This window comes from Dermochelys coriacea, chromosome 4 (assembly GCF_009764565.3).
Source record: "Dermochelys coriacea isolate rDerCor1 chromosome 4, rDerCor1.pri.v4, whole genome shotgun sequence".
Classification (NCBI taxonomy): domain Eukaryota; kingdom Metazoa; phylum Chordata; order Testudines; family Dermochelyidae; genus Dermochelys; species Dermochelys coriacea.
Window position 1 is genome coordinate 73,570,196 of NC_050071.1, and position 26,480 is coordinate 73,596,675.

At 36.9% G+C, this 26,480-nt stretch overlaps 1 protein-coding gene across 5 annotated transcripts in view; it reads left to right on the forward strand.

The window, feature by feature from the left end:
- The window catches only part of GALNTL6 (polypeptide N-acetylgalactosaminyltransferase like 6), a 934,158-nt gene that overhangs the window by 478,300 nt on the left and 429,378 nt on the right, over positions 1–26,480 (forward strand). For all 5 annotated transcript variants that reach the window (XM_038398387.2, XM_043513416.1, XM_038398385.2 and 2 more), the window contains exon 5: positions 5,737–5,903. In XM_038398387.2, coding sequence (XP_038254315.1) covers positions 5,737–5,903 — 167 coding nt within the window. The remainder of the gene's footprint in view (positions 1–5,736; positions 5,904–26,480) is intronic.

The window sequence follows — 26,480 nt, forward strand, 5'->3', positions numbered from 1 at the left end:
CTTCTCCTAGCCACCCTTCCCTGAGCTGGCTTCTGTCCCCTCTCCCTGTAAGCACCTTCAACCCCCTATCCCCACTTCTGCACACCTCAACCTCTGACTCATTGCAACCCTCCTCCTATTCTTCCTCTTTTTTCCCTCACCACTCTGCATTCAAATCAGTCTGCATCCGGTTTCTCTTCTCTGCTGCCTTGGTGGAAGTAATGAGAGATTGAGAGCACAAGACAGGCAGTGTCCCTGGTTTATCTTACCATGAGATGATGGATCCTAGTTGCCAGATGCAACAGTTTCAGGGAAAGTCCATCTTGGGGCAGTTAGAATCTTCAGAGACTGTAGCGGTCAAACTCTAAAAAGTCTGTATTGAGCATATATGAACTGTGATTTTTTTTTTTTCAGAAACTCATAACTTGGCCAGATTTGGGTGAATTTTCACAGAGATAGAAAGAAAACCCCTCTGACAAATGTCAAGGCCCTGCTCCAATGTATGGAGCCATTAGAGCTTCCCAACAAAGAAGTTTGTAATAATTTTTTAACCTGGGTAAAACTTAAATATAGCTGGCCAGAAACTAGATTTTTGTGAGAAATACCATGATCTCATTTTTTTTCTACTCCAAAACGGAACAAAACCAAAAAAAATCAAAATTTTTCACAAAACAAAATTCCTTTCCCTCCCCAAAAAATGGTTTTGGGTTGAGTGAAACATTTTGATACTTTGTTGCAATAAAATCAAAATGTTCCCATTCTGACTGATTTTATATCTATAAAATAAAAAATTGAAATGAAAAGTCATTGCAAAATGGAAAATTGAAATGTCCTGTTTTTTTCTAAATGACGTTTAATTGTTTTCGCATATCATTTAGTTTTGGATTAACTGGCATTTTCCAATGGAAAAAATTTCTGTCAAATTTCTAAACAGTTTAATATTTTCCCATATCCAATTCTCAGAAATAGTTGAATCACTTTAGATGCAACTTTATAGATAAATATATCATACTCCTGGGGGAATTCTACACCACTGCACAATGCAGAATTTTGCAGAAATTAATGTGCGCTCAGAATTTCCTTCCCCCCCCCAGAAATGAGCTGCAGTGCTGCTAGCAGTCACTAGGGTCCAGTGGATCCTGCAGAGCCCAGCTTGCACATCGAAGAGACGGAGGGAGGGAGGGAGGGAGATGGAGCTAGATGGTTCCTGGCTGCTGGAGTTCCCAGTATGCCCTGAGGGAAGGAGAAGGCAGCATGCCGGGAACTCCATGCAAGCCTGGGACTGAGCATCAGGCTGTTTCTCCCTCTGGATCTCTGGGCTCTGGGGGTTGAGGGGGACAGATGTCTGGGAAAGAGGGGGCCCTGCAGCTAGGTTTGGGGGGAGACAGGGTGCAGGTATCTGGGCCAGGGGGGCCTGTGGCTGGGCTTGGAGGGATGTGCGGGTATCTGGGCTGGGGGAGCCCCCACAATTGGGCTCTGGGGAGGAGGCAGTTAGGGTGTATTGGCTCGGGGGCTCCTGAAGGTGAGCTTGGGGGGTGGGGGGTGACTTCCTAGCTGGGCTCTTGAGGGGTGAGGGAGCAGAGAAACAGGAACTGGGTTCTCATAAGGGTTTCTTTAACACTGTACTCTGGGGAAATTTGTGTGTGTCTGTATTGTTACAGACATACTTGCTGACAGGTATTTTGAAATAAATTACCAAAATAATTGAAGCTGGCATGATTATGTAGTGTTGTTTTGACAAATTTTGCAGAATTTTAAAATATTGTTTGCAGAATTTTTAATTATTTGGCATAGCATTTTTAATTTTTTGCACCGAATGCCCCCAGGAGTAATATCAGTTGGAAGCAGACACTGAGCATGGAAAATTTCAACTCAAACTGTTAAAGATTAGCAAAATTATAAGCAGTTGTAAACCAGGTCTTAAAATGGGAAGTATTGGGCAACCTTAAGTATAGGACCACTTATAACTAGGTGAAAGTTCCAAGTCCCACCAAAATACTGGTCAGACCATACAATGAGAGAGCCTGGTCTAGATATGTAACTCTGCTTCCTTTTGGACAACAGCTCCCAGGATTCTCTCACTCATTCACTCACTCTTCTCTCTGCAGAGTGTGGGGCTTGAATGATGAAGTGATATGTAGTGGACTCATTTGTCCAGCATCTAGTTCTTGTTCAGGAATGATTTAGATGCTCTTGTATCCATTTCAAATAAACCCTGGCCCTGTATTTTTATATGTAATTAAAGATTAGGAGGTTCTTTCATCCTGAAGCTGAAACATGATCAACAGGGCAGAGTCCTGAAGCAATCTACAGATGTCTGAGGATCAAAAATCTTAAAATGTAGGAAAGCTTCTGAAATGATTTATGCTGGATGCATGAGATCAGGAGTAAGCCTACTGCATCAGGATGTAAATTTTCATAGCTCCAAAGAAGCATGTGGAGCTATGATAATTCTTACCAGCTGACGATATGCCCTGATATCTTCAGATAAGTAAAATTACAGGTAATTTATCCTTTTAAAAATAACTAGATTACATAGACATGAAGAAAAGCAAACTGTTAGGGGCTGGAAACTTTTAATGGACACTAAACATATGAAACTTCAGATTTTCTCTTTCAGATTAGAAGACAGCACACATTTTTCTAAGAATATTTTCCTTATCATGATCAGTTAACATAACCTCTTGTTTTCATGAACAGAAACTAATGCCAGTGATAGGCCACCTGTCAAGGCTGAATCCCCACTCCGGCACTTCGAGTACAGAAGGTCGGAGCCCACAAGGATTTTTAAATTAATAATTGTCACTTCAGGCTTGTATTAAACTCCCAAAGTTACAACTTTTCTCTGACCTTGGCTTGGTAAATGCTGCCACCCACCCAAATGCAAAAAAAACCCTTGGATCCAGGAAGGAGCACTTGGGAATTCCTCCCTGTGGGGTACCCTCAAGCCCTTTTACCCCCGCCCCCTTCCAGGGAAGAGCTGAGAAATAAAACAAAGGAAATTAGCTGTTGCTACTAGCTAATCAAACAACATTCACAAACCACTTAGGACACTAAAAATCCAATCCTGTTCTTAAAAGTAAATTTTATTAAACACAAAAAGGAAAAAAAAATACATCCTGGAATTTAGGCTTTTGCTAGATTTTGAAAGAGCAATTCCAAAAATTAAGCACTCAAAATAGCTTTCTTGGGGGTTCAGCTTAAAGGTTACAAGCAAACAAAAGCATCTGGAGTTAGCAGAGGAGATTCACATGCCAAAATAAAGAAATAAACCTGTTCACGTCTATCTAAACATTCCTAATTTACTTACATATTTGGGAGGTTTCAAATAAGTAATTCTAGGTATGATATGATGATTTCTCATACCTGGCTTAAAGCTTTACACAGCATTCCTGCTGCCCTCTGTTCCCCTCTTTTCTGGAGAGACACAACAGACACAAAGGGAATACTTCTTTCCAAATTTAAAAAAGTTCTAGCCCTTTACAGGTAAAGCAAGGAGAGAACAGACACCAAGAGGGATTTTACAGCGAAGTGGCTGGCTGAGTGTCCATAAAAGGGAGCTACCCCCTCTTCATTCCTCATGCCATCTGTTCTGAGGATTAAGCTTTCCAATGCCACAACCATGGCACGGATATTTTTTATTTATTATTTGTGTTCTTCACCGTAGTGTCTGTAGCTATAGCATTTACTGCTGCTCCATCCCAATTTCTTTCTCCTCCAGTGAAGTGGGGGTTGTGCAGAAAAAGGAATACTTGTCTCAGTTTATATGGCAATGAAAAAATTAAGAGCTGGCTGTACCTTGCTAACAGTTAAGAGTGCTTCTCAATGTCACGGATACTTGTGAGGAGAATGTGATAATGAAAGTTGTGCCTCGCATCTGTTCCCAAGACTGTTGGGTTTTAATTAATGTTTTCTGGAAAATATAAGGCCAAAACCAAGTTTCATTATATTGTTCAAAGAACACTAATAGTAGCAATTGCAGAAGAGAGTCTGTTGTAAGGATAAGGTTAAACAGAAATTTAAAGGAACAGTCACAATGACATGTTTGCAAGCTGCATGGCAACTTTAAAAAAAATACCATAATAGAAGCACAAACTAAATGTGTATCCCATTTTTTTAAAAAAAGGAAGAGAACCAAAACAATGCCACCATAGCTAAATAGCAGAGTAAAAGAGGCTATTCGAGACCAAAAGACTTCTTTAAAAAATTAGAAGTTAAATCCTACTCAGAAAAATAGAAAGGAACATAAACTCTGCTAAATCAAGTATAAACGTGTAATTAGGCAGGCCAAAAAAGAATTTGAAGAGCAACTAATGGAAGAAAACACCAACAGCAATTTTTTTTTGAACTACATCAGAAGCAGGAAGCCTGCCAAACAATCCATGGGGCTACTGGACACTTGAGGGGCTAGTAGAGTACTCAAGGAAAATAAGGCTGTTGCAAAGAATATATTTAGCTTCTCCACCTTTCTCTTCACTATGAAGAATGTGAGGGAGATTCTCATATCTGAGCCATTCTTTTTAGGTGACAAATCTGAGGAACTGCCCCAGATTGAGGTATCAATAGAGGATGTTTTGGGAACAAATTGATAAATTAAACAGTAATATTCACTGGGATCAGAAGGTATTCACCCAAGACTTGTGTGTGAAGGTATGAATCGGGTACCATACTTATACAATCTTTGGCTTCTTTGCTGCAATGGATAAGAAGGCATGCCAACTATGATCTGAACATCCATTAGGGGCTGGGCTGAGGTCACCAACTCTTTCCCATGGGTTACTAAAAAGATATTGGATCATAATGACTTTGCATCACTGTTGACTGGAGCTGAATTTGAAACACTAACCTCTAGATAAAAGGCTCTATAGCCCACTAAATACATGTAGCTATCCATGCCAGACATTATTTGGTTTGAAAGTTTACCTCAGAATTAAGGGGCTTTGAGACATTCTTGCAAAATGATGAGCTTTTAAGTATGTCTTTTACTGGATGGCATTATATAAATGCAGTTGTTGATTAACAGTTCTGAAATACCTTTGTCTTGAAGTTAGCTGCAAAAGATTAGTGTTGATATCCAGAGACACATTTTTATAACACTGTTCATTTAATGGCATCCATTGTATTGAATATTTAGATGTAGAGCTGGAGTTGTACTTGCACAAGTCTTTGTTTGAATATATACCATCTAGTAAAATAACTTTTCATTGTCTACCAGTTTTGCCTTTTTGAGTAAAGAACTAATTTTACAATTCTTCCCTTTGGATAATAAAGGGATCATTCAAATTCTGCTTTTCATATAATATTCCAAAAATATTTTGAGTAAATATATCCATATAAAGAGAAATAGTATTTAGAATGCACATCCTCTATTAGTTACTCAGGAAAAATTCCCACTGAAGCCAGATAATCTAGTTCTGAGTTTACATCAGCATTACACTATTGTACCTTCATTTTTTCTATATACAGTGTTATATTTGTAAAATCCTTGCTATTGAGTACTTGAATAAAAAAGGACCCAGTAGTTATTGAATATTAGTTTCATGGCAGGTACTGTGTAGGTAGTTAATGCTACTTAATTAAATACATAATTTAGTTAGTGATGTGATCGAAGAGTTAAAGACACTGTTTGGATATACTGAGTCATTTCACACCAGAAAATGTGATGGCTGAAGAGAGCAAACAGTTGAGTTGTATATACTGAGTCCATTCTACTCTTCTGTGTTCTTATACACGTCTTTTTTTTTTCCCCCTTCTCAGCTGTAAGCACAAGGTATACTTGGAAAAGCTGCCAAATACTAGCATAATTATCCCATTTCATAACGAAGGATGGACTTCACTCTTGCGAACCATATACAGCATTATCAACCGGACTCCAGACGTCCTTATAGCTGAAATCATTCTTGTGGATGACTTCAGTGACAGAGGTAAGGTCCAGGGTAAGATTGTGACTATGTAGAAATTAAAGGAGAGGAAAATATAAAAAAACACAACCTGTTTGACCAGTTGTACCCAGTAAAGATCAGTTTAGTTGTTATAGTTTGCTCATGCATTGAGCACTGCTTGTTTAGTTAGGTTTTTGTGGTTAGCTTGTGTGCTACTATGGATGAAGGGTGAAATATATTTTAGATTAAGAAGAAGAAAAAGGTAAAAGCTCTCCTGCCTTCCCATTAATAAAATACATCAAATTGGTGTATCTTTCTGAAGTGCTGCAAATTCTAATGTTGTAAACATCTTTTTTTCCTCTAGGCTTTATTCTCTCCAGTAAAAACCTATTAACTTTTACCTTTTGGATGTGACTTGACAGATTTCTTAACTTTGTTTATTGCATGAGGCAGCTCCATTTAACTGTACAAAATAGCCATACCAAAGAATGACAATATAATTTTTTCCAAATATTAGTCTTTTGACTATAAAGGGATAATTGCTTCAGAACATGAGTGAGTTGAAATTTCTAGAAGTCTGGACACAGTAAAACTAAAAAAATCTCCTTTTTTGTTTTTTGTTTTTGTTTTGAAGCCTTAACCTCTGAGTTGCTGAAAGTGTTAGTCATCCTCCATCATTAGGTCTTGAATTCAGTGTCATGAAGTCCCCTCTCTTCTTGGTAAAAGCCAACAATGGCAGTTTGAGATTTTGATAAAAAAATCAAATTATTTCTTTTCAAATGTACATTATTTTTCTGATCCTAAATCTTGAAAACAACTTTGAATTTTAAAACTCAGTGGGTACTTGATTTAGGTGAACATTTCTCTGAACTGCAATCCACGAAAGCTGTTGCTCATCTGCAAATGGATTAATGTGTGGTGTAAAGGGGAAACTGCATTCTTGGGTAGTTTTCTAGATAATTAGCTTTTGTCTCAGTATGGAATTTATCAGAGCAAATTTCTGACCTACAACTATTATGGCAGGAAGCCTTTAGGTGTCTGAGAAAAATGTTTGAGGTTCATTGCTGTGACAGAGCATTTCTCAGCAAGATTTTTATTTCACAATAATATTTGGAGATGGAGGGAATGGTGACACATGCATCTATCTTGGCTTCTCATCACTGTCATCTCTATTGCCATATAGATTTTGATGAACTGTCCTTCTACATATAATGTAGTTTAACTGTAATCATGAAGTAAGCAAGTGTAACGCTGGCTGCTCCCTGCTTGATGAATTCTATACTATGACCAGAGTTTTCTGGGACAAGAATCATAAGGTAGCATTGCAATTTTTCGACAGGCAAGTGATTTTTCCAGTAAACAATTTGTAGAGACACCTGTAAAGAGAAGTCTTATTGGTTGTCTGAAAACATACTAGAAGTTAAAAAGAATAATTTTACTACAAGAGAACATTGTTACTGAGACCCTGTTCTCTCATAAGCACTCGTGACCATATACATGTGTTGAGAATATGGTTGTATATTAGTGGTGTTTTATAAAGGTTTTACTGACCATAAAAGTAGGTTTTATAATATTAAATGTGATTGGTCTACCAGGTTTAAATCTACCTCCTGGTTACTAGAGAGAGTCAGTTACAATTAATCAAAGAATCTTGTCTCTCTCTTTTAGCAGTTTTCAGTGCGTTTGGTTTGTTTCTAGTGATGGCCTTCTCCTGTAAGCAAGACCTCTCTTTATCAGGGTGAAAATATTTTGTATGAATAAGTGTCACCACATTTCAACTTTTAGAGTACGTTTTCAAAACATTATGCACAGTTTTAGCCAAACTCTACGGGAGTCACAAAGTTCAAAATTGCATGCAGCTTTGAGAAAGTCTTAACCTTTTAGACCAAGACATTTGTTGTTAATACAGGAATAAAGATAAGGCTTCTGAAAGAGACAGTACAAGACTGTGTCCCTCTGAAAAATAAATACTAGTTTAAAGAAATTACTTTCCAAACCTCTGTTCCTACCTCAAAGATGCTTGACACTAAAATAGTGGTTTTTTTAAAAAAGAAAATCTTCCAGTGGAAAATGCTGATTCAATAATATCTAAACGTTTCAAGGAAACTTGAATTGCTGTGGGGGCTCTCCAGCTCCATAATAGTAGAAATACCTTATCTGCAATTAGTAAAATCTGTTCTTCATCCTGTACGGGAACTCTTTGGAAGACTAGGAGAGGAAGCAAAGAAGGCATATCTAAAACAGTCTAGTGCTAATTAATCTCTTGGATGTGTGTGTAACCGTTACATGTGTGTAACCGTTATTGAAATCCATGGAAATAGAGAGCAAATTGTTGTATTCTATCACCTCTGTGCTGGAGATGTTTTCACATGTGCTAGTATCCATTAGTATCATTGTCCTTTTTCCTAATAAGTGCCATATTGTGGGTGCCTGATTTATTCTAGTTCCTCTTGTTCTGGAGCCAGTTATATTGTTTAAATAATGTTACATTTGTGCCATGGTATTGAACTGAAAAGCATGAATTAGTACACTCTGACATTAAAGTTTTTATATGCTTCAGGACAGGAATAGGTTCATTTAAACTGTACTTATCCCTTCCAAATTATTTTAAAACTGATGGTAGGTGTCTAGCATTCCCTCACAGGTCCTTTATTAATCAACTCTTCTTCAGAACACTGTTGAGGAGAGATTACTAAGCGACAGATGAACTAGTTGGAAATACAATTATTTAGAAAAGTGGAGAACAATTAACTTCAAAGGACTGTAAAAATAGATGAAGGAATGTCGGTTCTTTTCTTATTTTATATTCTTACCTAATGCTAACACTGAAGTGCATATAAAAAGTCTTAAATGACAGACAACAAAAATGTTTTAGTGCATAGCATACCACTGAGCATTTGGCTAGACTATTTATGAAAAGTTATTTGTGTACCTTGATTTTATTCACATTTATTCCTTCAGCTTTAGCTATCAGTACCAAAACCTTTGGATTGTTCATGCATAACATTAGCAATAAATTATGACATTTAGATGATATAAAACTGGAAGAATGACTACACCTTTTAAATCTTGATATAACCGAAACTAGGGAGCTGGTATAAAAAAAGGAAGCTAAACAAATGTTATAAAATATGGCCATGCAATATTTATTTATGAAAAAATTCAGTATTTGATGACTGTGTGAATGAAAGAAGCTCTCACAATCCGGAGGCAGAAATCTACATTTTGGTGTATCTCAGAAGGGCACAGTGTCTTAAAAAAGCCTTTTTTTCATATATTCCCTATTACATCTGAAGAAATCAAAGAAAAATATATTGATGTATTTAGTAGAAATAGTTCTTTTCTCTGGTTGTCTTAATAACAATGGGGTAAAAAAGGGATGTGAAACTTTAAGTGAACCATAGTGTTTTATATGATCATAGACAAGAATACAAAACATAGTGTGTTGTCAAGGTCAAAGAGAAATGAGCCTGAGGCTTAAAAGAATGTAAGTAAAGGGTGGATCGGAGGGGAAGAGAAATTCAAAATACAAATACAAAACATAAAAAGGAATATACTGTCATTTTAACAAGCTCCGTAAGAGACAAGTGTTTTACTTCCATGGCATGATTTGTCTGAAAAGACACTGATTTGGGAGCTAATAGTACTATATTACAGCAGATCTCTAGAATCAGGGATTTGCTTCTCTTCTCCTAATGAGCTGAAGTCTGTTCTCTCAGTTAGAAAACTGCACTGATTTCTGTTTAACTGTGTTCCAGCTCTGTGTCATTGTACTACTTATACTTCTAAAATATATATATGATCATTTTTCTGTAAAGCCCGCTTCTAAGACCTTTATCATCTGTAAAATCATTTTGGTGATGCACAATATTTTCTTCCAAATTGTTCTACTGTATTTTTGCCATATAAAGTTGCTGTCTCCTGAAAGCTAGAAAACAGGTTAAATCTTGCATATGTAAAAGTATGCAAAAGAGATCTAATTCTAATTTTGTTCAGAAGAAATGTGAAACATCTTTGAAAATCTTTGGGTGAAGAATATTCCAGTACCTGATCCATGCAAGCCCTCTTTTTGCATATAGTGCAAGCAAGCCTCTTCAAGTTATGCATCCAGGAGTTTAAAAATAGTCTAGTCTAGATCAGTGGTGGGCAACCTTCAGCCCACAGGATGCACGCGGCCCGTCTGGGTAATCCGCTGGCAAGCCATGAGACATTTTGTTTACATTGACCGCCCATAGGCATGGCCGCTCGCAGTTCCCAGTGGCCGCGGTTTGCCATTCCCAGCCAATGAGAGTTGCGGGAAGTAGTGGCCAGCATATCCCTGCGGCCTGCGCTACTTCCTGCAGCTTCCATTGGCCGTGAACGGCAAACTGCAGCCATTGGGAGCAGTGGGCGGCCATGTCTGCAGACAGTCAATGTAAACAAACTGTCTCGCAGCCCGCCAGTGGATTATCCTGACAAGGCCGTAGGTTGCCCACCACTACTATATGCAGTGCTCACCAGTGATAAAAACTGGTACGTTATAGAAGGTGTAGTTTATCATCTCACTGGCTCTTCACTGTATTCCCCTGGGGGAATACTTAACGCATTATTCATTCATGGAGCTCCATGCCCAGTTTTCCAGGGGTTTCCTGCCTGGTTTATTTAGTTGTTGGCTATTTTGTTTAGATTCTAACTTTCCTTGGACAGGGACTATATCTTCCTCAGTGTCTGTACAGAATCAAGAGCACCATCAATGTTCAGATAATAATATCCAGCAACAACTAGTTTGGCCATATAGCACATATCTGACTTTATTGCTTCATGCAAGATTGCAAATAGTGATTTGGCAAGGTTGAGGACTGCCTGTTTTAAAAGCAAAGCAGTTGTAGTCAGCATCAGAACTGTATGCCTTTCTCAAGAATAATAAATTCAATCTGTTTTACGGCAGATTAAATCCCATTTATCTTACTTGCAGAAGCTTTTTGAGTAGGATGTCATTTATGACACCAGTTTATAGATGCTTGGCTTCAGATGTTGGGCAGGCATAACTTTCAGTGATTTGAATTAAGGCTATGTTGCATGTTTATCTTGCCACAGGAAAACTTTGCAGTAGAAGGAGGTTTTCTGATATTGTGAATGTTCGCTGTTCACAATAGGTGTTCTCCTATGTCAAAATACATAACTTCCCTTTTAAAAAAGGAAAGGGTCAGCAAATAAGTAAGGGTGAACTAAGCAATATGTGGAATACCTGAGGCATATTAAAAGTAACAGATTCACAGGACTGGTCCCTCTTTGAGTCTTAGATTCACTACTTCTGCCTTCAGCTATCACTTTTATCCCACCTCTTTTGTATTTTTGTTTCATTTGCCCAAAAACAATTTGGAGGGGTTTGTTTTTGGAGTTTCTTTGGTAAGTGCTTTAATAAAGCTATATTTGCCCAGCAGAGAGGCCAAAATCCTGACAGCATCTTGTAATTCACTCCAAATGAACTGCTAGCCAAAGGCAGCAAAGGAAGGATTAATATGAATTCCTGGATAAAAGCTGGCACTTTTTCTTAATCTTTTGGCCCTTTATTTCATTTAGTTTCTGAAATGATTGAAATGGCTGTTTCCCTCTCAGTGAAGGACACGCTGTATATAGTGAGCTATAGCTAGAGATGACATTTAAGCAATAACTCCTTTTCACACATGGCACTTATTTCTTCTCCATGACTCTAGCAAGTTGAGACGGTGCCATGGAGAGCACTGTAATGTCAATTAGAACAATAGTTTGTGACCAGTACAAACATTGGGCCAGATCCTGAAGTACAAGGGTGCGGGGAGGGAGAGAAATTTCATATTGATTTCAACAGAAGATGACTCTGAATCTATTGCTTTAAAAAAGGCTAGTGCTATTTCTCACCATGCCCATGTATAAGTGGGGGGTGCTACCTCTATGGCATTTAATTTGCTCCTTAAGCCTCTGGAAACCTTTGTCAAAGAAAGCAAATGGCTCTAAGGTATGCAGCGTGCAGAGTAGAAAGAGGTGAGCAGTGGAGGGGACATGCTACTTAGTGGGTCTGTTCCCTGCAGACCTATTGTGTTTCTGCCCAAAAATCTAGGCAGGAATTAATGCAACTTGGAACAGTTTTAGTTCATCTCTGTTGCCTCTGTAGTTTCTACTAATAGGCCATAGAGGGACCTTACTAATAATAATCTGCCTCCTGTAGGAGGCATGCTATTTGGGAAGGGAGGATACCAGTGAAACTACATAGATGGAGAGCTTGTCATAATAGGAGTGCCAACTTTAGATCCTCAGGCTCTGTAGGATTGAATAGACTAGCCGCCAGCAAGCTGTGTCCTTAAGCCTTTGCTCCCCAATCAAATTGATAAATCTCTCAATCAACATGATGCTGCTACTTACTCCAGCTACCGGAGCCAAATCATTTGGATTTGATGTGTAAGACAGTATTTGAATGCAAATTTCTATTGTGATATAGCCATGTTTGTCGTCTTTGTGTGGGAAAGCATCTTGAGGTTTTAGTCTGGTATGTCTATTTTTGTCTGTTATGTTGGGCATATAACTACACTGATATACACTGAATAACAGTCCCTGCCCCGGTCCTTCAAAGGATTGCAAAATTTTAAAGTACAATTTTATATAATTTGAAACAATGTAATATTAGTCCATGTTTTGAACAATGTGTTGAAAAATACTTTCTTATATGAATTCCTTAGCGGCAGGTGGGCCTTCAAGCTGTTTAGCCTAGTGATCTAGTAGTAACATATTACTACTTGGAAGATCCATGTTTGGCGCTTTAGAATGGCAGGAGATGCTACCTTACAGGAATGAGGCACTCTATCCCTGCGGATGGAAGCACTTGATTTCAGTTTTGCAGCATAGACCTCTAGAGCCATTCAAGGGATAATATTGACTGACTCTAGAAGAAGGTCATACACAGTTCTTTTAAGCCAAAAGGATGCAGTCTTCCTGAGGCGCATTCATGGGAAGAGAATAAAAGAGGAAAATAACAGGAAATGCTGTGAACTAACTGCTAGAGGTTTGATAGCCTAACCCAGGACATGGGGTTCAAATTACTCTGAAGTTTGGGATTATGAGTTATCTCTTGGGCCAAGCCCCCAAGTCTGGTGATATTCTGATTTCAATTAGATTACAAATCTAATTTTGCTATTAGGCCCATCTCTAGTCTAAATAACGTAGGTTATTTGTGCTAATGCTGCATTGCATAAGTGTGTCATAAAAGGACATGTAAGCAGCAGTAGGAACAAAATGCTTTTGAATTCCATTCCAAAATTCCCATTGACAGAATATTTAGTTTTCCATTACACTTTCCCTCCCTCATCCCCATTTTGATTATTTAATATTATATCCTTCTATTGTTGTTTTTCCTGAAATGAAGCTTACAGCCTTTTGCCTTCAGCAAGTAAGTGAACCCACTCATATCAGTTTCATTACCAAGGCATTACTGCTTGGCAGAATGACTTAGTGTACCTGTGGGGAACAGGAGAGTTTTCCCGATGACAGTAGTTGCACTCTTGAGACTGATGGTCATCTTGAGAACATCTGCAGCCAATCTCAAAATGGATTTCATTCCCTACAGGGGAAGAATATTGTCATGTTGGGACAGGGGAAAGAAGCAATTTCAAATAATTGAAATCACATAGTCCAGCTGCTTTGAACTGGTTGTGAGTGTGGCTGGCATAGGGAGAAGGAATTTTAAAGGGGAAGAAAAAGCAAAACTAGCCTTTATATTTAGGTATCTCAAGCCCAACTCAGCTGTGTTATGAAAAGACCCATTCTTATTAAAGAATTCATAAGAAGTTGCAAGTGATGGGTCATTTTACTTCAAGAATTTGTAGAATCACAATTATGAAGGCTTTGTTTCCATGATCTTTGGATCTGAGAGTCTCTAGAGTAGTTCCATTGCCCAACCCTCTGAAATGTATGAAGGGTACTGGTTTCTGGGTACAATTTCTACTGGTGACTTCATGCTGCATTTCTCCCTTGTGTGAACATAAGGATTTTAAGGAGGATGTGAACAAGGTGGTGGTAACATGCTGCCAACTGGGACTTCTTTGTGTCTGCTTCCAAAACTGCACGCACACACATTGCACGTGATCTCATTCTGACTTTTGAGATATCTGCTAAAGACTTAAGTGAGGATTCTGAACAAAGTCTGTGTGACTATTTTGTAATGTAAACCAAATTCATAGTTATGAAATATCTCCCTAAAGATACTGTGAGAGTATATCTAACTCTTTTTTTCTCATGTAGTATTCATATTCACCCTACTTTTTTCTATTTTTTTTAATTATTCAGTTATGGATCCTGAAATGCTCTTGTATGGGTGTTATGGAGTTAAAATAAGATTAGCTAAAGAGGAAATTATACCCCAATCCTCCATGTGAAATATTTAGACTTGGATTTCATAAACAAAATGAGAAAATGGCTAATGTAGAAATTAATGCTCACCCAGGCTTAGTTTCTCTCTCCAGCATCAGGTGTTTGCTTTACACTCCAAAGAAAATGATGATGACAGTACACTGAAACATCCAACAACCCAAAAATGGGCTTGAACAATTAACTCGTGGTTACCGTCTTCAGCTGTCATCATTGCTGAAATATGAATAAGTCAGAAATAGTCCAAAAGCTAGAAAACCTAGGGTATTTATAACAAAGCTCTCTTCATATTTTTGCATATTTTCATTTAGGATTTATGTTAAATTTGTTTTCAAGCGGTAAAATAAAATGTGATGTTTTAGTCAGCTTTAGCTGAGACTGTGATATCTTGGAAATCATGGAAGCTTTCGATGGAGCTATCAAAGACTCAAAATCTGTTAACACTTTCAATTGCTGTGAGCAGAATGGTGACCAATCCAATAAGCCTTGGGCCATATCAGTCTCAATTCATCACCAGAGTTGCCATGTTATGCATGAGAAACTTGTCCCTGGTCATGTGGGTCAACGCTCTATCTGTTCATTTTTACTTATTATCAGGCTTTTGGCAGCTTCCAGATGTATTCCCTGTCTTGCAATTTTCAGATTAAGTTTCTGATTTGAGTTTTCTTCTTGGGTACTAAAATGTTGATCTGTGCCTCATTAATTATAGTGGTTGAAGTTACTGAGCATCTCTTTCTCTGTCTGCCTCTTCTCTCCCCCACCATGCACACACCACACCAACTGAAAACCGAGTTACAGGCCCTGAAAAACAGACAGAACAAACACTCCACTCCCCACAAATATCACAGTGAATTTAGTAATAGAACAGACAACAGCACTGAATAACTCAGAATTAATTATACTGCATTTCTGGCTAAATTAGTTATTTAAAAATGGGTGACACCATTCCTAAAACTGGTAGAATTTATATGCTGTGAATAAATTATTCAACTGATTTATCATATTTTTCTATTGATTATCATTGTGAATGGATACCAATTTCTGCAAATGTATTATTTTTTTGTAAAATAGTTTGGATGAACAATTTTCATCCTTCTTCCTGGACATGTTCACTCTGACTATTTGCTGGTTGGTAACTGAGGTATACAATTTGTCACCTAATGCACATGGTATTGTTTCAGTTCCCTGATAGTATGAATGAAAATTTTAAAATTGAATAATAAACTAAGTATAGCAACTAATGCTAAATTTCTTGAATAAATAATCACTTAGATTAAAAATTTGTTCTTAGTACACTTTCTAGACCCATCCGTGACTATACCTTCTTAACTGTGATAATCCTGCTATTCAAGTCCAGTGTATACATTGCCACTAATACCAAATAGCATGGTGTTATTTTTATGTGTATTTACTCAGCACCAACAAAGAAGGTGATAGGCACTTTACAGAAAGGTGAAAAGATTCCTGCCCCTGAGAGACTACAATCTACCTCAAATTCGCATATACCTACTATTACTGTAATATCCGAGCACCTCACAATTTGTAATGTATTTATCCACAGAACACCCCAGAGAAATAGGGTACCAGGGCATAGAAAGACTAACTGACTTTCCCATGGTCACACAGGAAGTCTGTGGCAGAGCAGAGACCTGACCACAGGTTTCCAGTGTTAGACTAGCCCTTGCCATGGGATCATCCTTCCTCTCCAGTAGTCAAACTAGATGAAGTACAGATTCAGAAAGGATAGGATGTGAGGGAAAACACCAACATGCAAAGAAGCAAATGGTGATGTTTAGAATGCACCTTGGTCTACATTTGTAAAAAATACAGGAAAGATGTAGACAAACTGGAGAGAGTTCAGAGAAGAGCAACAAAAAATGATAAAAGGTTTAAAAAATATTACAGTGGTCATATTTAGTCTTGAGAAGAAAATTTAGGGGAGATCTGATACATCTTCAAATAAAAGCTCTTGTTCACTTCATTTGGCAATGCACGTACATATAAGAAGATTGAATTTTCTATAAAGTAAAACTTTCAGAGATGTCTCTCAATTTATTGTTCAAACCTTTTGCAGGCTGTTTCTTAAACTTGTGTGTTTCATCACTACTACTGCAAAATCTAAATGTGTAGGAAATGCGTAGTAAATGCATGCCTCCAAGATTTTACATTTAACAGAGACAAAAGGTTTGTTCTGTCAAATTAATTTGGTAACCCTGGCAATCAGAGACATTTTAAAGAGCTTAAAAAGCTACAATGACCTTGTTTTCTGAAGGCAATTTCTGATTCTATTAGGGGTTTGTTATGTCCTGATCCTGTCAATATCCTGGGTTCTTTTTTTTTTTTTTTTTTTTTTTGTATATCTTAGTGTGGAAAAAGCTGTAATTCATCTACAATTAATCTTGTTGTATGCCTGTGGAGAGCAATGCAATAGATAATTGGACAGCATTTGTTTTTGATGACTTTTCCCTAGCTAATAGACAGTTCCACCATATTTCTTTCTTTGCATAAATGAAGGTCGTTGCCATCTCCATCTTTTTTCTTTTGGCATTTATATGTGTTTATGCAGATTGTATTTTGTGAAGACAAAGACCAAAAAAGTACTTATGTATGTTTACTGCTATGTGCTTCTTAGATGTACCATAGGAGACACTAACAATGTATGAAGTTGTCCTATTTACAAATCATCCCATATATTATCCAATATTATCATCTTGATAGGATTCAGGAGAGGAGAAATATTTTATGGCTCTCAGGATTTTAAGAAATTATTTTGGTCTACTTTTTTTTCCCAAACTATGCCCAAGTATCTTCCTGCTGCAGATGAGCAATTTAGGAAGTTCATAAATATGTGCATGCTTTAGCAATCTGTCAGACACAGTTTATCTGGTTTTTAAAATGTTGCTGATTTGTGCAAAAAAATGAGTAACTTGCTGCTAGAAATTGTACATGATTTATTTTAATAGGACTGTGTTAAATCAGGCTTCCAAACCTGTGCGCAGGTCCATACATAGTGGAAAGGCTATGGAGAAGAAGGAAGAGCAAGCATGGGGGAATAGAAGTGGGCCAGATTGTGGCTAGTGCATGCTGCTGGCCTTTTGAGACAAAACACCTTATAGTTGGAAGGAATAAAAAATCCTTTACCTTTTTAAATAATGGCATATTCCTGCTGGTATTCTGGCTAATGCATATTGGGGCTGAACATTTTGTCCCGCAGAAAAAAAAATTTCTGAATTTTCCTGAGGATACAGGCTGTGCACTTGAGCTGTACTATTTTGTCTCACAGTAAAGGGTGACCTTCATTCAACAGCAACTACAAAAAAAAAAAGTGCCAAATTCAGTATTCAAGAACTTAACTTTAAAGAAAAGGATTGTGATCTGAAACCAAGGTGGTATAGAACAGAGTGTGTCTATCTCCAAAAATACATTTCACCCTTAATGAAAACCTGTGGATATATCATTTAAAACCTGGGGGGGGGGGGGGGAATCGAGCCAGCATTGCATCATTTGGCAAGGTGGCACAGGTAACCTGAAAATGCATAGCCACCCAACAGAAATAAAATCCTGCCTCATGCTTTCTGTCAACAAATGTAAACTGAGAGTATTTTATATAGTGTAAAAAACTCTCACATTCCAATATCTCTGATCCCTGGGGCTTTTTTTATTGCAAGGTCAGATCAGAGATGACACAATATGAATTGCTAATTCTGTCCACAACATCTGCTTCTAATATGTACACTCTTTAAGGTGATGTTGGTTCCTCGTAGCCTGTGGTTATATCCATTTTCAAAACATCAATGCTTTAAGAGTCAGGATTTTTGAAGGATGATTTAATAATATTTACTGGTAATTATATTCCTGTGCACTTTTCCATGTCAGTTTTTAGCTTTGAAAAGAGTAAACCAACAACCTGTAATGTTAACTGTGGGCCAAAATGTGCATTATTTACCTGGGACCAAAGCATCTTGGGGGGGGGGGAACAAAACAAAAACAAAACAAAAAACAAAAAAAAACAAGGCACTAATGAATCCTTAAATTGCAACGTGTGGCGTTCCCAACTAATCATCTCATTCAGGGACAGGGAGCCATTTTCACCTCAGCTGACAGAATATTCTGGCTCTGTTTGCTCCTGGGACCACCACCCCATGGAGCTGCTGATAGAGATGCAGGCATTGACTGGTCCTCCCAGTGTCCCCTGCTCTCTTGATCTTCCAGATACAACCTTTGGCCCTCCCAGAAACACCAGTGTCCATTTAATCTAATATGTACCTTAGGATCCAGGCTATCATGGAAACCACTAACTGTGACCACAAACAAACCTCTTCTATGGCAAATTTTCAAGGGTTTAGAGAGGGATAGGTCCATGGAGTGAGTGGTCATTGATTGGCCATACTGTTTCTAGACAATAACGTCTCATTTCCCAACCTACCCCACCAGGTCTCCGAACTGCTGTAGGGAAGAAGAAAAACCCCTCCCTGGCCCAGACAATCTGACAGTAAGAATTCCTTTCCAATTCCAAAAATCCATAGCGCAGTGCTCACAGCAGACTAAAAAACCTGGATCCTACGCTAATCACAGGGTGAGAGCTCAGTATAGAAACGTAACTTTCGATTTGTGTTTATCCTATAGAAGCTTTTTTCTGCTTTGTTTATTCAAACAAGGCTAATTAATCTGTCTATAACCATTTCTATAATTTGATTTAAAAAATTAAAAAACAAAAGGACTATTCTTTTGTAAAATATTTGACAGTATGAACAATTGTTCAGAAATTTTATTTTTGATATGGTCATTTTACATTTTTTTTTAAAAAGTGAATCCATTTCTGAAAGAATTGGTGCTTTATAGCATACTTCAGTTAATACTTTTGATCTGTTTAAATAAAACTTTTGAAAAAAAATCTATTTAAAACTTTTAAATATATTTAATTACAATTTGTGCAGTATCCATTCCAATCAGTGAGTGTGAGAGAGACAGAAACAGGGATTGAAAGAGCAAGAAAGTGAAGTAGTCATATAATGAAAATTAGTATTCTTTAATCTTCTTTACAGAATAATTCAGAACTGATTTCAGTCCTTTTTATTGACTGTTATTCCTTTAAAAAATTATTTCGTGCCTACAGCAATAAAGAGAGCAAAGATAGTGTATGCAAACAAACAGCATATTTGAATGCTTAAAACAATTGACTTATCCATATGCAGTTGAAAACTATAATTGATGCACTCATTTTTTCCAAAACCCTTTCCATCTTGTTTTTTGCATTGGTAGTTGCATCATTATTGTAAATGGCTATCATCGGTTGTCTATGATTATTGTCTAATATGCTGCAATGTTGAGAGTGCTATTTAAATATATGTTGTTTGAATGGATGGAATTCTCCCAAGATTTTTGAAATCTCATTCCCTATTTTCTTCTTGAACTTCTTCCTTGGGCGATCCAGTGAAGGAAGGCTGGATACTGTTCCATCTCAAATCTATCAATGCCAATCAGTAGTGTTTACAGTTCTGGGTTAGCATGATGGGGCCCATTCTTGATTGGTCCTTGTGCGCTAAAATAATTACCATGAATAATGAAGATAATCAAATAAGATTCCTTGAAAGCAAATGGCACCTTTTTCTCTTGGACTGAATGCACTACTTCTTCTGAATTTCTAGCCCCTGTCAGCCTAGTCGAGGTTAGGATCTGAACACATGCTGCAAGAAAACTGGACTGGTTTCTCCTTCTCCCGCCACCACCTATACTATTCTTAGACTACTGTTCTCTCTTATTTAGTTGTACCTTGCCTCCTTCCTACGGTGGACAACTTCTCTTCATGTAATTGTCTTGCTTTTTGCTATGCAATCTATATTAAGAAGGGGCAATTGTCATTCTCATGTAAAAAAAAAAAGTGATTTAACCATAGATGACCATAAAATAGTGTTTTATAAAATGGAATCCAACAAAGTCAACATTTGGGTTTTGTTTGTTTTGTTACCTAAAACCAGAACATCTGTGGAAGAGGTTGGTTTCAGAGTAGCAGCCGTGTTAGTCTGTATTCGCAAAAGGAAAAGGAGTACTTGTGGCACCTTAGAGACTAACAAATTTATTAGAGCATAAGCTTTCGTGAGCTACAGCTTACTTCATCGGATGAAGTGAGCTGTAGTTCACGAAAGCTTATGCTCTAATAAATTTGTTTGTCTCTAAGGTGCCACAAGTACTCCTTTTCTTTTTGTGGAAGAGGTTATATCTCTCAATTTAAAACCCTTTCAAATGGGGAATATATACTTCAATAAACAAAGCAATATGCTATATGTACATAGTCAGTCAATAATAAACTGTTTTTGTCCACTGTGGTTTCACACTTCCATTTCCTCACTTTAACACAGATAATGACTTGTATTCCAGTCTGCTGTAATGTTGGTTTGTTTTTTTTTTTTTTTGCTTTCTCTATTTGAATACTTTTAGAATTCATACAAAGCCCATTAGAAGGAATGTGCTTGTCCTGGTAATAAAACAATTATGTTGATGGAAAAATCTATGATGAAATGGCTTGCAACTCATGTAGGATATCTAATTAATTTTGCAGACACTGCATTGAGTTTTAGCAACCTGCTTATGGGAAAAAAACTCATTTTGATCATGTTTAAATAGCACTACAAAAAATAAGTATACTCTATTATGACTCTGAAAATAACGAATTGGGAGAAAAGAGTTTAATATCACTATTCTTTTCCTTTATGATGATGATTTTTACTGTAATAGCCTGTTAAGGAGGCCCACAGGATAGAGCCGCTGTGCTTTATAACATCAACTGTGCATTGTTTTTGTGATGGGAGAATATTAATCTAAAGAACACTAGCTTATTGCATATATTCTTGCTCACAATGATTTGCATGATAAGTTACTGGCTTTCATATTATTGTCCTTGTATCAGTCAATATGAAATAACTTTCTCTTACCTTTTTTATTTTTTTTTAAACTGCCAATCTATTTGTTGTGCTGGCCCTCTGCACATGGCTGTGTTTCACCTTTTGTGAACAGGCAAAGTGTTTCTTTAATAGAAGAATGTGAGGCTTTTTTTGTGTATTTGTCACTCTAGAACCTTGGAGTGTCAGGTATCTGTCTGACAGCTGGATGTCAAGAAATATGTTGATCTTCTATGAACGTTTCGCTTACATGTTTCCACAGCACAGTGCTGCTCGCTGCCAGTGCCCATATAGTTGGACAGTAGACGCAGATTTTCTTTCTGCCATTATATAACTATATGATGTGGCTGTGATTTCGCTTTGAGCAGCTCAGTATGTCCCTTAAGTGTGGAGGTGCACTGGTTCTTCTGTTAGTGTGTGGAGTATAAAAAGGCTTGGAAGTATGAGTTTTATTGGTATTGTCATTAAATGTCAATTTTACAAAATACATACGCACAGACCGACTATATATACGCATACTGCTTGAGAACTCGGAGCTTGATTTAAGGGTATTTACTTTGCATATTTTGACAAGTCATGTTGAAAATATGTATTTTAATAGTTATAAAGCTTTAATCTTTTGAAAATCAATTGTTACTATCATTAAAAAATTTTCATAATTTCCCGCATAATTTCCTGCAACTCTGGAAATTAAATGCTTAAAATAAACTTTGACTTTGTGTCAAATTAAATTTAGAAAATTGAATTCTGCAAGCTGAAGTATAAAGCTTTTGGGAGAGTAACCCTTGTTTGTGCAGCTCCTATTATAATAGGATTCCAAACCTGATCAGAATCTCTAGACATTAGCATAATATAAATTAAATTAAATATTTACCAACAGAAAATAATAACAAATAACTATTTGATCTATTTCAGAAGATCATAAACAAGAGTTAGTTTGTCCATAAACAAAGTTGATGGACCATTACTCTCAATGACTACAGCATTGACTTCTCTCAATTCAAGACATCCAACTGAACAAATATTTTAACCATATTGTGGGGGAAAAAAAATTATGCAATACTTACTGAATCAATATGAGATGATATTGTTGCAAGTTGGGCGGGACAGAATAAGGTTCTGATTGTTGTGTGCATGTAACTTGTTGAAGTGCTCTTAATTTCCTGGGTTTCTAATATTTCCTCTTTATTTAATTGTTGTCTTTTGGATTTTTTAACTCTAACATTCTTGGTAATAGACTGATATGTGCCTTCAAACTTAACTTGGCTGTACTACAGTTCTTTTTGTTTGGAAAGTGGTTTATTCATTTTTTGGTTTGGTGTTGTAAAAAATGTGAAAGAAGCTAAACATCATCATCCTGTTTTTGAAAGGACAAATGGACCTAACTTTTCAAAATGGCTGTGACTTTCCTACACTATCCCGTTTTGCTTCAATTTAGTTACAGAAATGCACTGCATGAAGGATTACGCTGACTAATCCATGAGCTGTGAACTTGCTTCCTCAGAACTTGAGTGTGGGTGCCACTGCTGAAATCTGCTGAGGAAATCACTTTTTGTTCTGTTTTAAACAGAACTGTACTGCTTCAAGACCAAGGTCGGCTCCTGGTAACGGTCTTTAACAGCTGTTTCACTGTTTCTCTGGAAAGTGACTATCTGTAGACTGCCATGTAAAGTTGCCCAAATACAGTCAACTTTTATTAATATTGTAAGTGTTTAAATATGTAGATGGAAATGAATTAGCTTAACTAATAATAGTGACCTGCAAATCTGATTTTTCTGCTATGTAAGAGTTGGAGAGTACAGATGCTAATTAAAAGACTTGGATTAAGCCATGGTAAATCAAAGAGGCAAAACGGCTCATTTCTGTTTCTCTGATGAGAAAGCATTGGGACTATAAAAACATTTTTTGCTGTTTTTCATGGCTTCAGGGAACTAGTAGTTGTCAAAGAGAATTGAAATGGAGCAATTGATATGATAGGTAAAAAGTAGGTGATGTAATCTTCCTTCCATAAGGCATCTTGTTTCTTAGTACATAGGTTGTTTTGCAAGGGAAGGCTTAAAGTAGATTGATTATGCATGAGGTAGAGTAAGATAGAAGAATTAACCAAGATAATAAAGTATTCATCAAGACCATTTCCTTTATAAACAGAGCCAAAAATCTATATAAGTGATGATGATGAAAACCAAACAACCTTAGGGTAGAGCATAATTGAGAGATTTATTGTAGGAAACAACAATGAGTAAACCATCTTTATATTCATTTTGTAGCATAAAGAATTCATTTATTGCAACAGGAACAATTATTTTCTAACTGGATATGGAGCCATGTTATTGCTTGTCAGTTGCATATACTGTCAAGTCAACCAAAATGACAGCAGATTTGATGTCTCCTGCAGAGCAGATCTTCAAAAAGCCCTGAATCAGTGTTTCACTAACTTGCAACAAAACTATATATAATGTCTGTGAATACCATGTAACATGTTTTATATGTTAGACTTGTGATTCAAATATGAACGAAGTAACATGAATTGTAATGGATATAAAAAGTTATCATAATAGAGATGCAGAATGAAAGTTGTACATTTCCTGACCTTTTGACTGCTAGGCAGAGGCAACCTTAATCTTCTATCAGTATAATTTACTATCATTTTAAAGAGGAAAAAAATAACCTTAGGATATGATGATCCACTTTTCCTCCCTACTCATACATTCATGTTTGCATCTGTCCGCTGGCTCCCTTTTCTCTACCCTTTCAAACATAAGCTACTTGTCTTCGCTTTCATGGTCATTTCAGACCTATCCCCACGCTACCTATTATCTTTCATTCTATATAGAAAGGTCAACTCCCATTTCTGATCAACCCATGATTTCAGCCTCCATTGCCCATTTGTTGGACTTTCAAATAAACACCTTTGTGCTTTCTCGTATGCTGCCCCTCTAATTTGGGAGAAGCTCTTTGTGAACATCTGACTCCTTATCTTCCTTCAGATCTTTTCTTAATATTCTCCTTTGCCCTGAAGGCAACAAAAAGCTACTGGGGTGCTACAACCATCCTATCATGCTGACTCGTTGATTTGGTTTGGTTTTTTGTTGTTTTTTGTACTCCTTATCAGTCTGTCTGTATCCATCTGTTGTCTCTTACCTTATGTAATAAGCAGATCTGGGAGGGGGCTATCTTTTTCTCCTGTGTTAGATAAATGTTGAGTAGGACTTTAGTCCATAGGTATTGCCATTTACAACAATGGAATGGAACATGTGGAACAGTGGAATAAGGTGTTACTCAGAATGCCCAAAAAGGGGACAGCATTGGACCCTATGTGGAACTATTTGCCTAGACATCACTGGAACCCCACACAGTTTTTGTGATCTGAAGGAGGGAGCCCTCTCCTACATATCTCAGGAAGCTCAAACAAGAGAGCCTATCTTCACTGAAGTTTAGGATAGGTGGATTTGATTTAAATCAGTAGTCAGGAAGACTCAATTTAATCATGGTTTTCTATATAAAAGTGCATTCTTCTTGGTGGTTATAACCTCAATACATATTCTTCACAACTCAGAGAGATGCAAGTTTCATTTTTAGAAGGTACACACTATACATTTGTAAACAGCGATTTATTTTGAAAACTTTTCAGATTAGTTTACAGCTATATCAGAAAATGAATGATAGGTTCTCATTGACCAAAGGTAATTGAAGCAGATATTTATGAAGTCACTAGGAGGTGAACTATCTCCAGTTCAAAAGGTTAATCATTAATATTCGGAGGATTTTCTTGCCATGTTGTATTAGGAGAAGAATATCACCAGACAGATATTTAAATTGTTTTATTTAACGAAAACAAAAATGTTAAGTATTCTGGATTTTTTTCTTCAACAGCAAATACATAATATTTTAACAAAACAAGCATATGTGCCTCGCTTCTCACATATATCACTAGACTTCTTCTCCCTGCCAAATGTATTTCACCCCAAACAATCTTCTATTCATTGAACTTTTTGAAACTTTGCACTTTTAGAGAGAGGTAAGGGATTGTACACAAATTTGCAGAGGGAAAATATAGTTGAGGTCTGTTATTTCTCACCTTTATATATTAAAAAGAAAAAGAGTACTTGTGGCATCTTAGAGACTAACAAATTTATTTGAGCATTAAGCTTTCGTGAGCTACAGCTCACTTCATCGGACTCGTACAGTGGAAAATACAGTGGGAAGATTTATATACACAGAGAACATGAAACAATGGGTGTTACCATACAGACTGTAATGAGTGATCAGGAAAGGTGAGCTATTACCAGCAGGAGAGCAGAGGGGGGACCTTTTGTAGTGATAATCAAGGTGGGCCATTTCCAGCAGTTGACGAGAACAGACTAACATGGCTGCTACTCTGAAACCTGTCTTTATATATTACTGTATTTATTTATTTAAAAACATTTTTGCTGTTAACAAGCATGTTACCTCTGAAGACACAAATGCAAGGTTTGAGAACTGCAAAACTAAGCGTCTCTGATGGTATCTTTTAGACTGAACACTGAGTCCCATTAGGTAGATAGAAAGATTAACCTAAATAATCTATACAGAATCCCCTGGAACCCCATAAGATTGGGTCCCTAATCCATGAACTATTGGAACTCATTTACAAAATTCTTCTTAAACATTACATGAATATATTGTCTCATACTATAGAATTAGAAATCATAATCCCTATTCCATGATGAGATCTTTGAGCTATGATGTATCTTAATTAAAACTATCTTTAGATAGGAGTTTTTTCTTCAAAAAGCATTTTATCAAAAAAAATCCTATTTAAATAAAAAATCCAATTTTTAAAAAAAATCATTGATTTTTATCTACCCTGAATTAGGAGCAGTGTTTCTTACTTTTTGAGATGGGCAGTGGTGGATGCTTTAAAAAAAATTGTACTTTCTGCATGCGCAGTACAACTATTATGATTTTTAGTGCTTTTTAGTAGGAATCTTAGTGAAGGTAAACTGCATATGGGTAGGTATCCTGTGTGCTACAGAAAGCTTAAAAGAAAAAGAAATAAAAGGTAGAGAAAGATGAAATGCACTGAGCTTTTGGCAAACACTTCAGAATTTCTCATTAGGCACTCTTCATTGTTACTACCACTTTGCAACTGAGTTTCATGGCTTTAGGGAGCTCTCTTGAACTAGAGATTCTCCTGGTGGGTGATACATGGCCCCCATTCCAGATTTAAGCTTTAAGACAAGTCCTGTCTTTAATTTCTTTAACATTATGGATTGCAAAGTGCATGAGGTCTGTCTTTCCTTGCTATGGTATTTTGAGATCGTGCACTGAACGTGTTTCACAGGTGAGTTTAATTAGATAT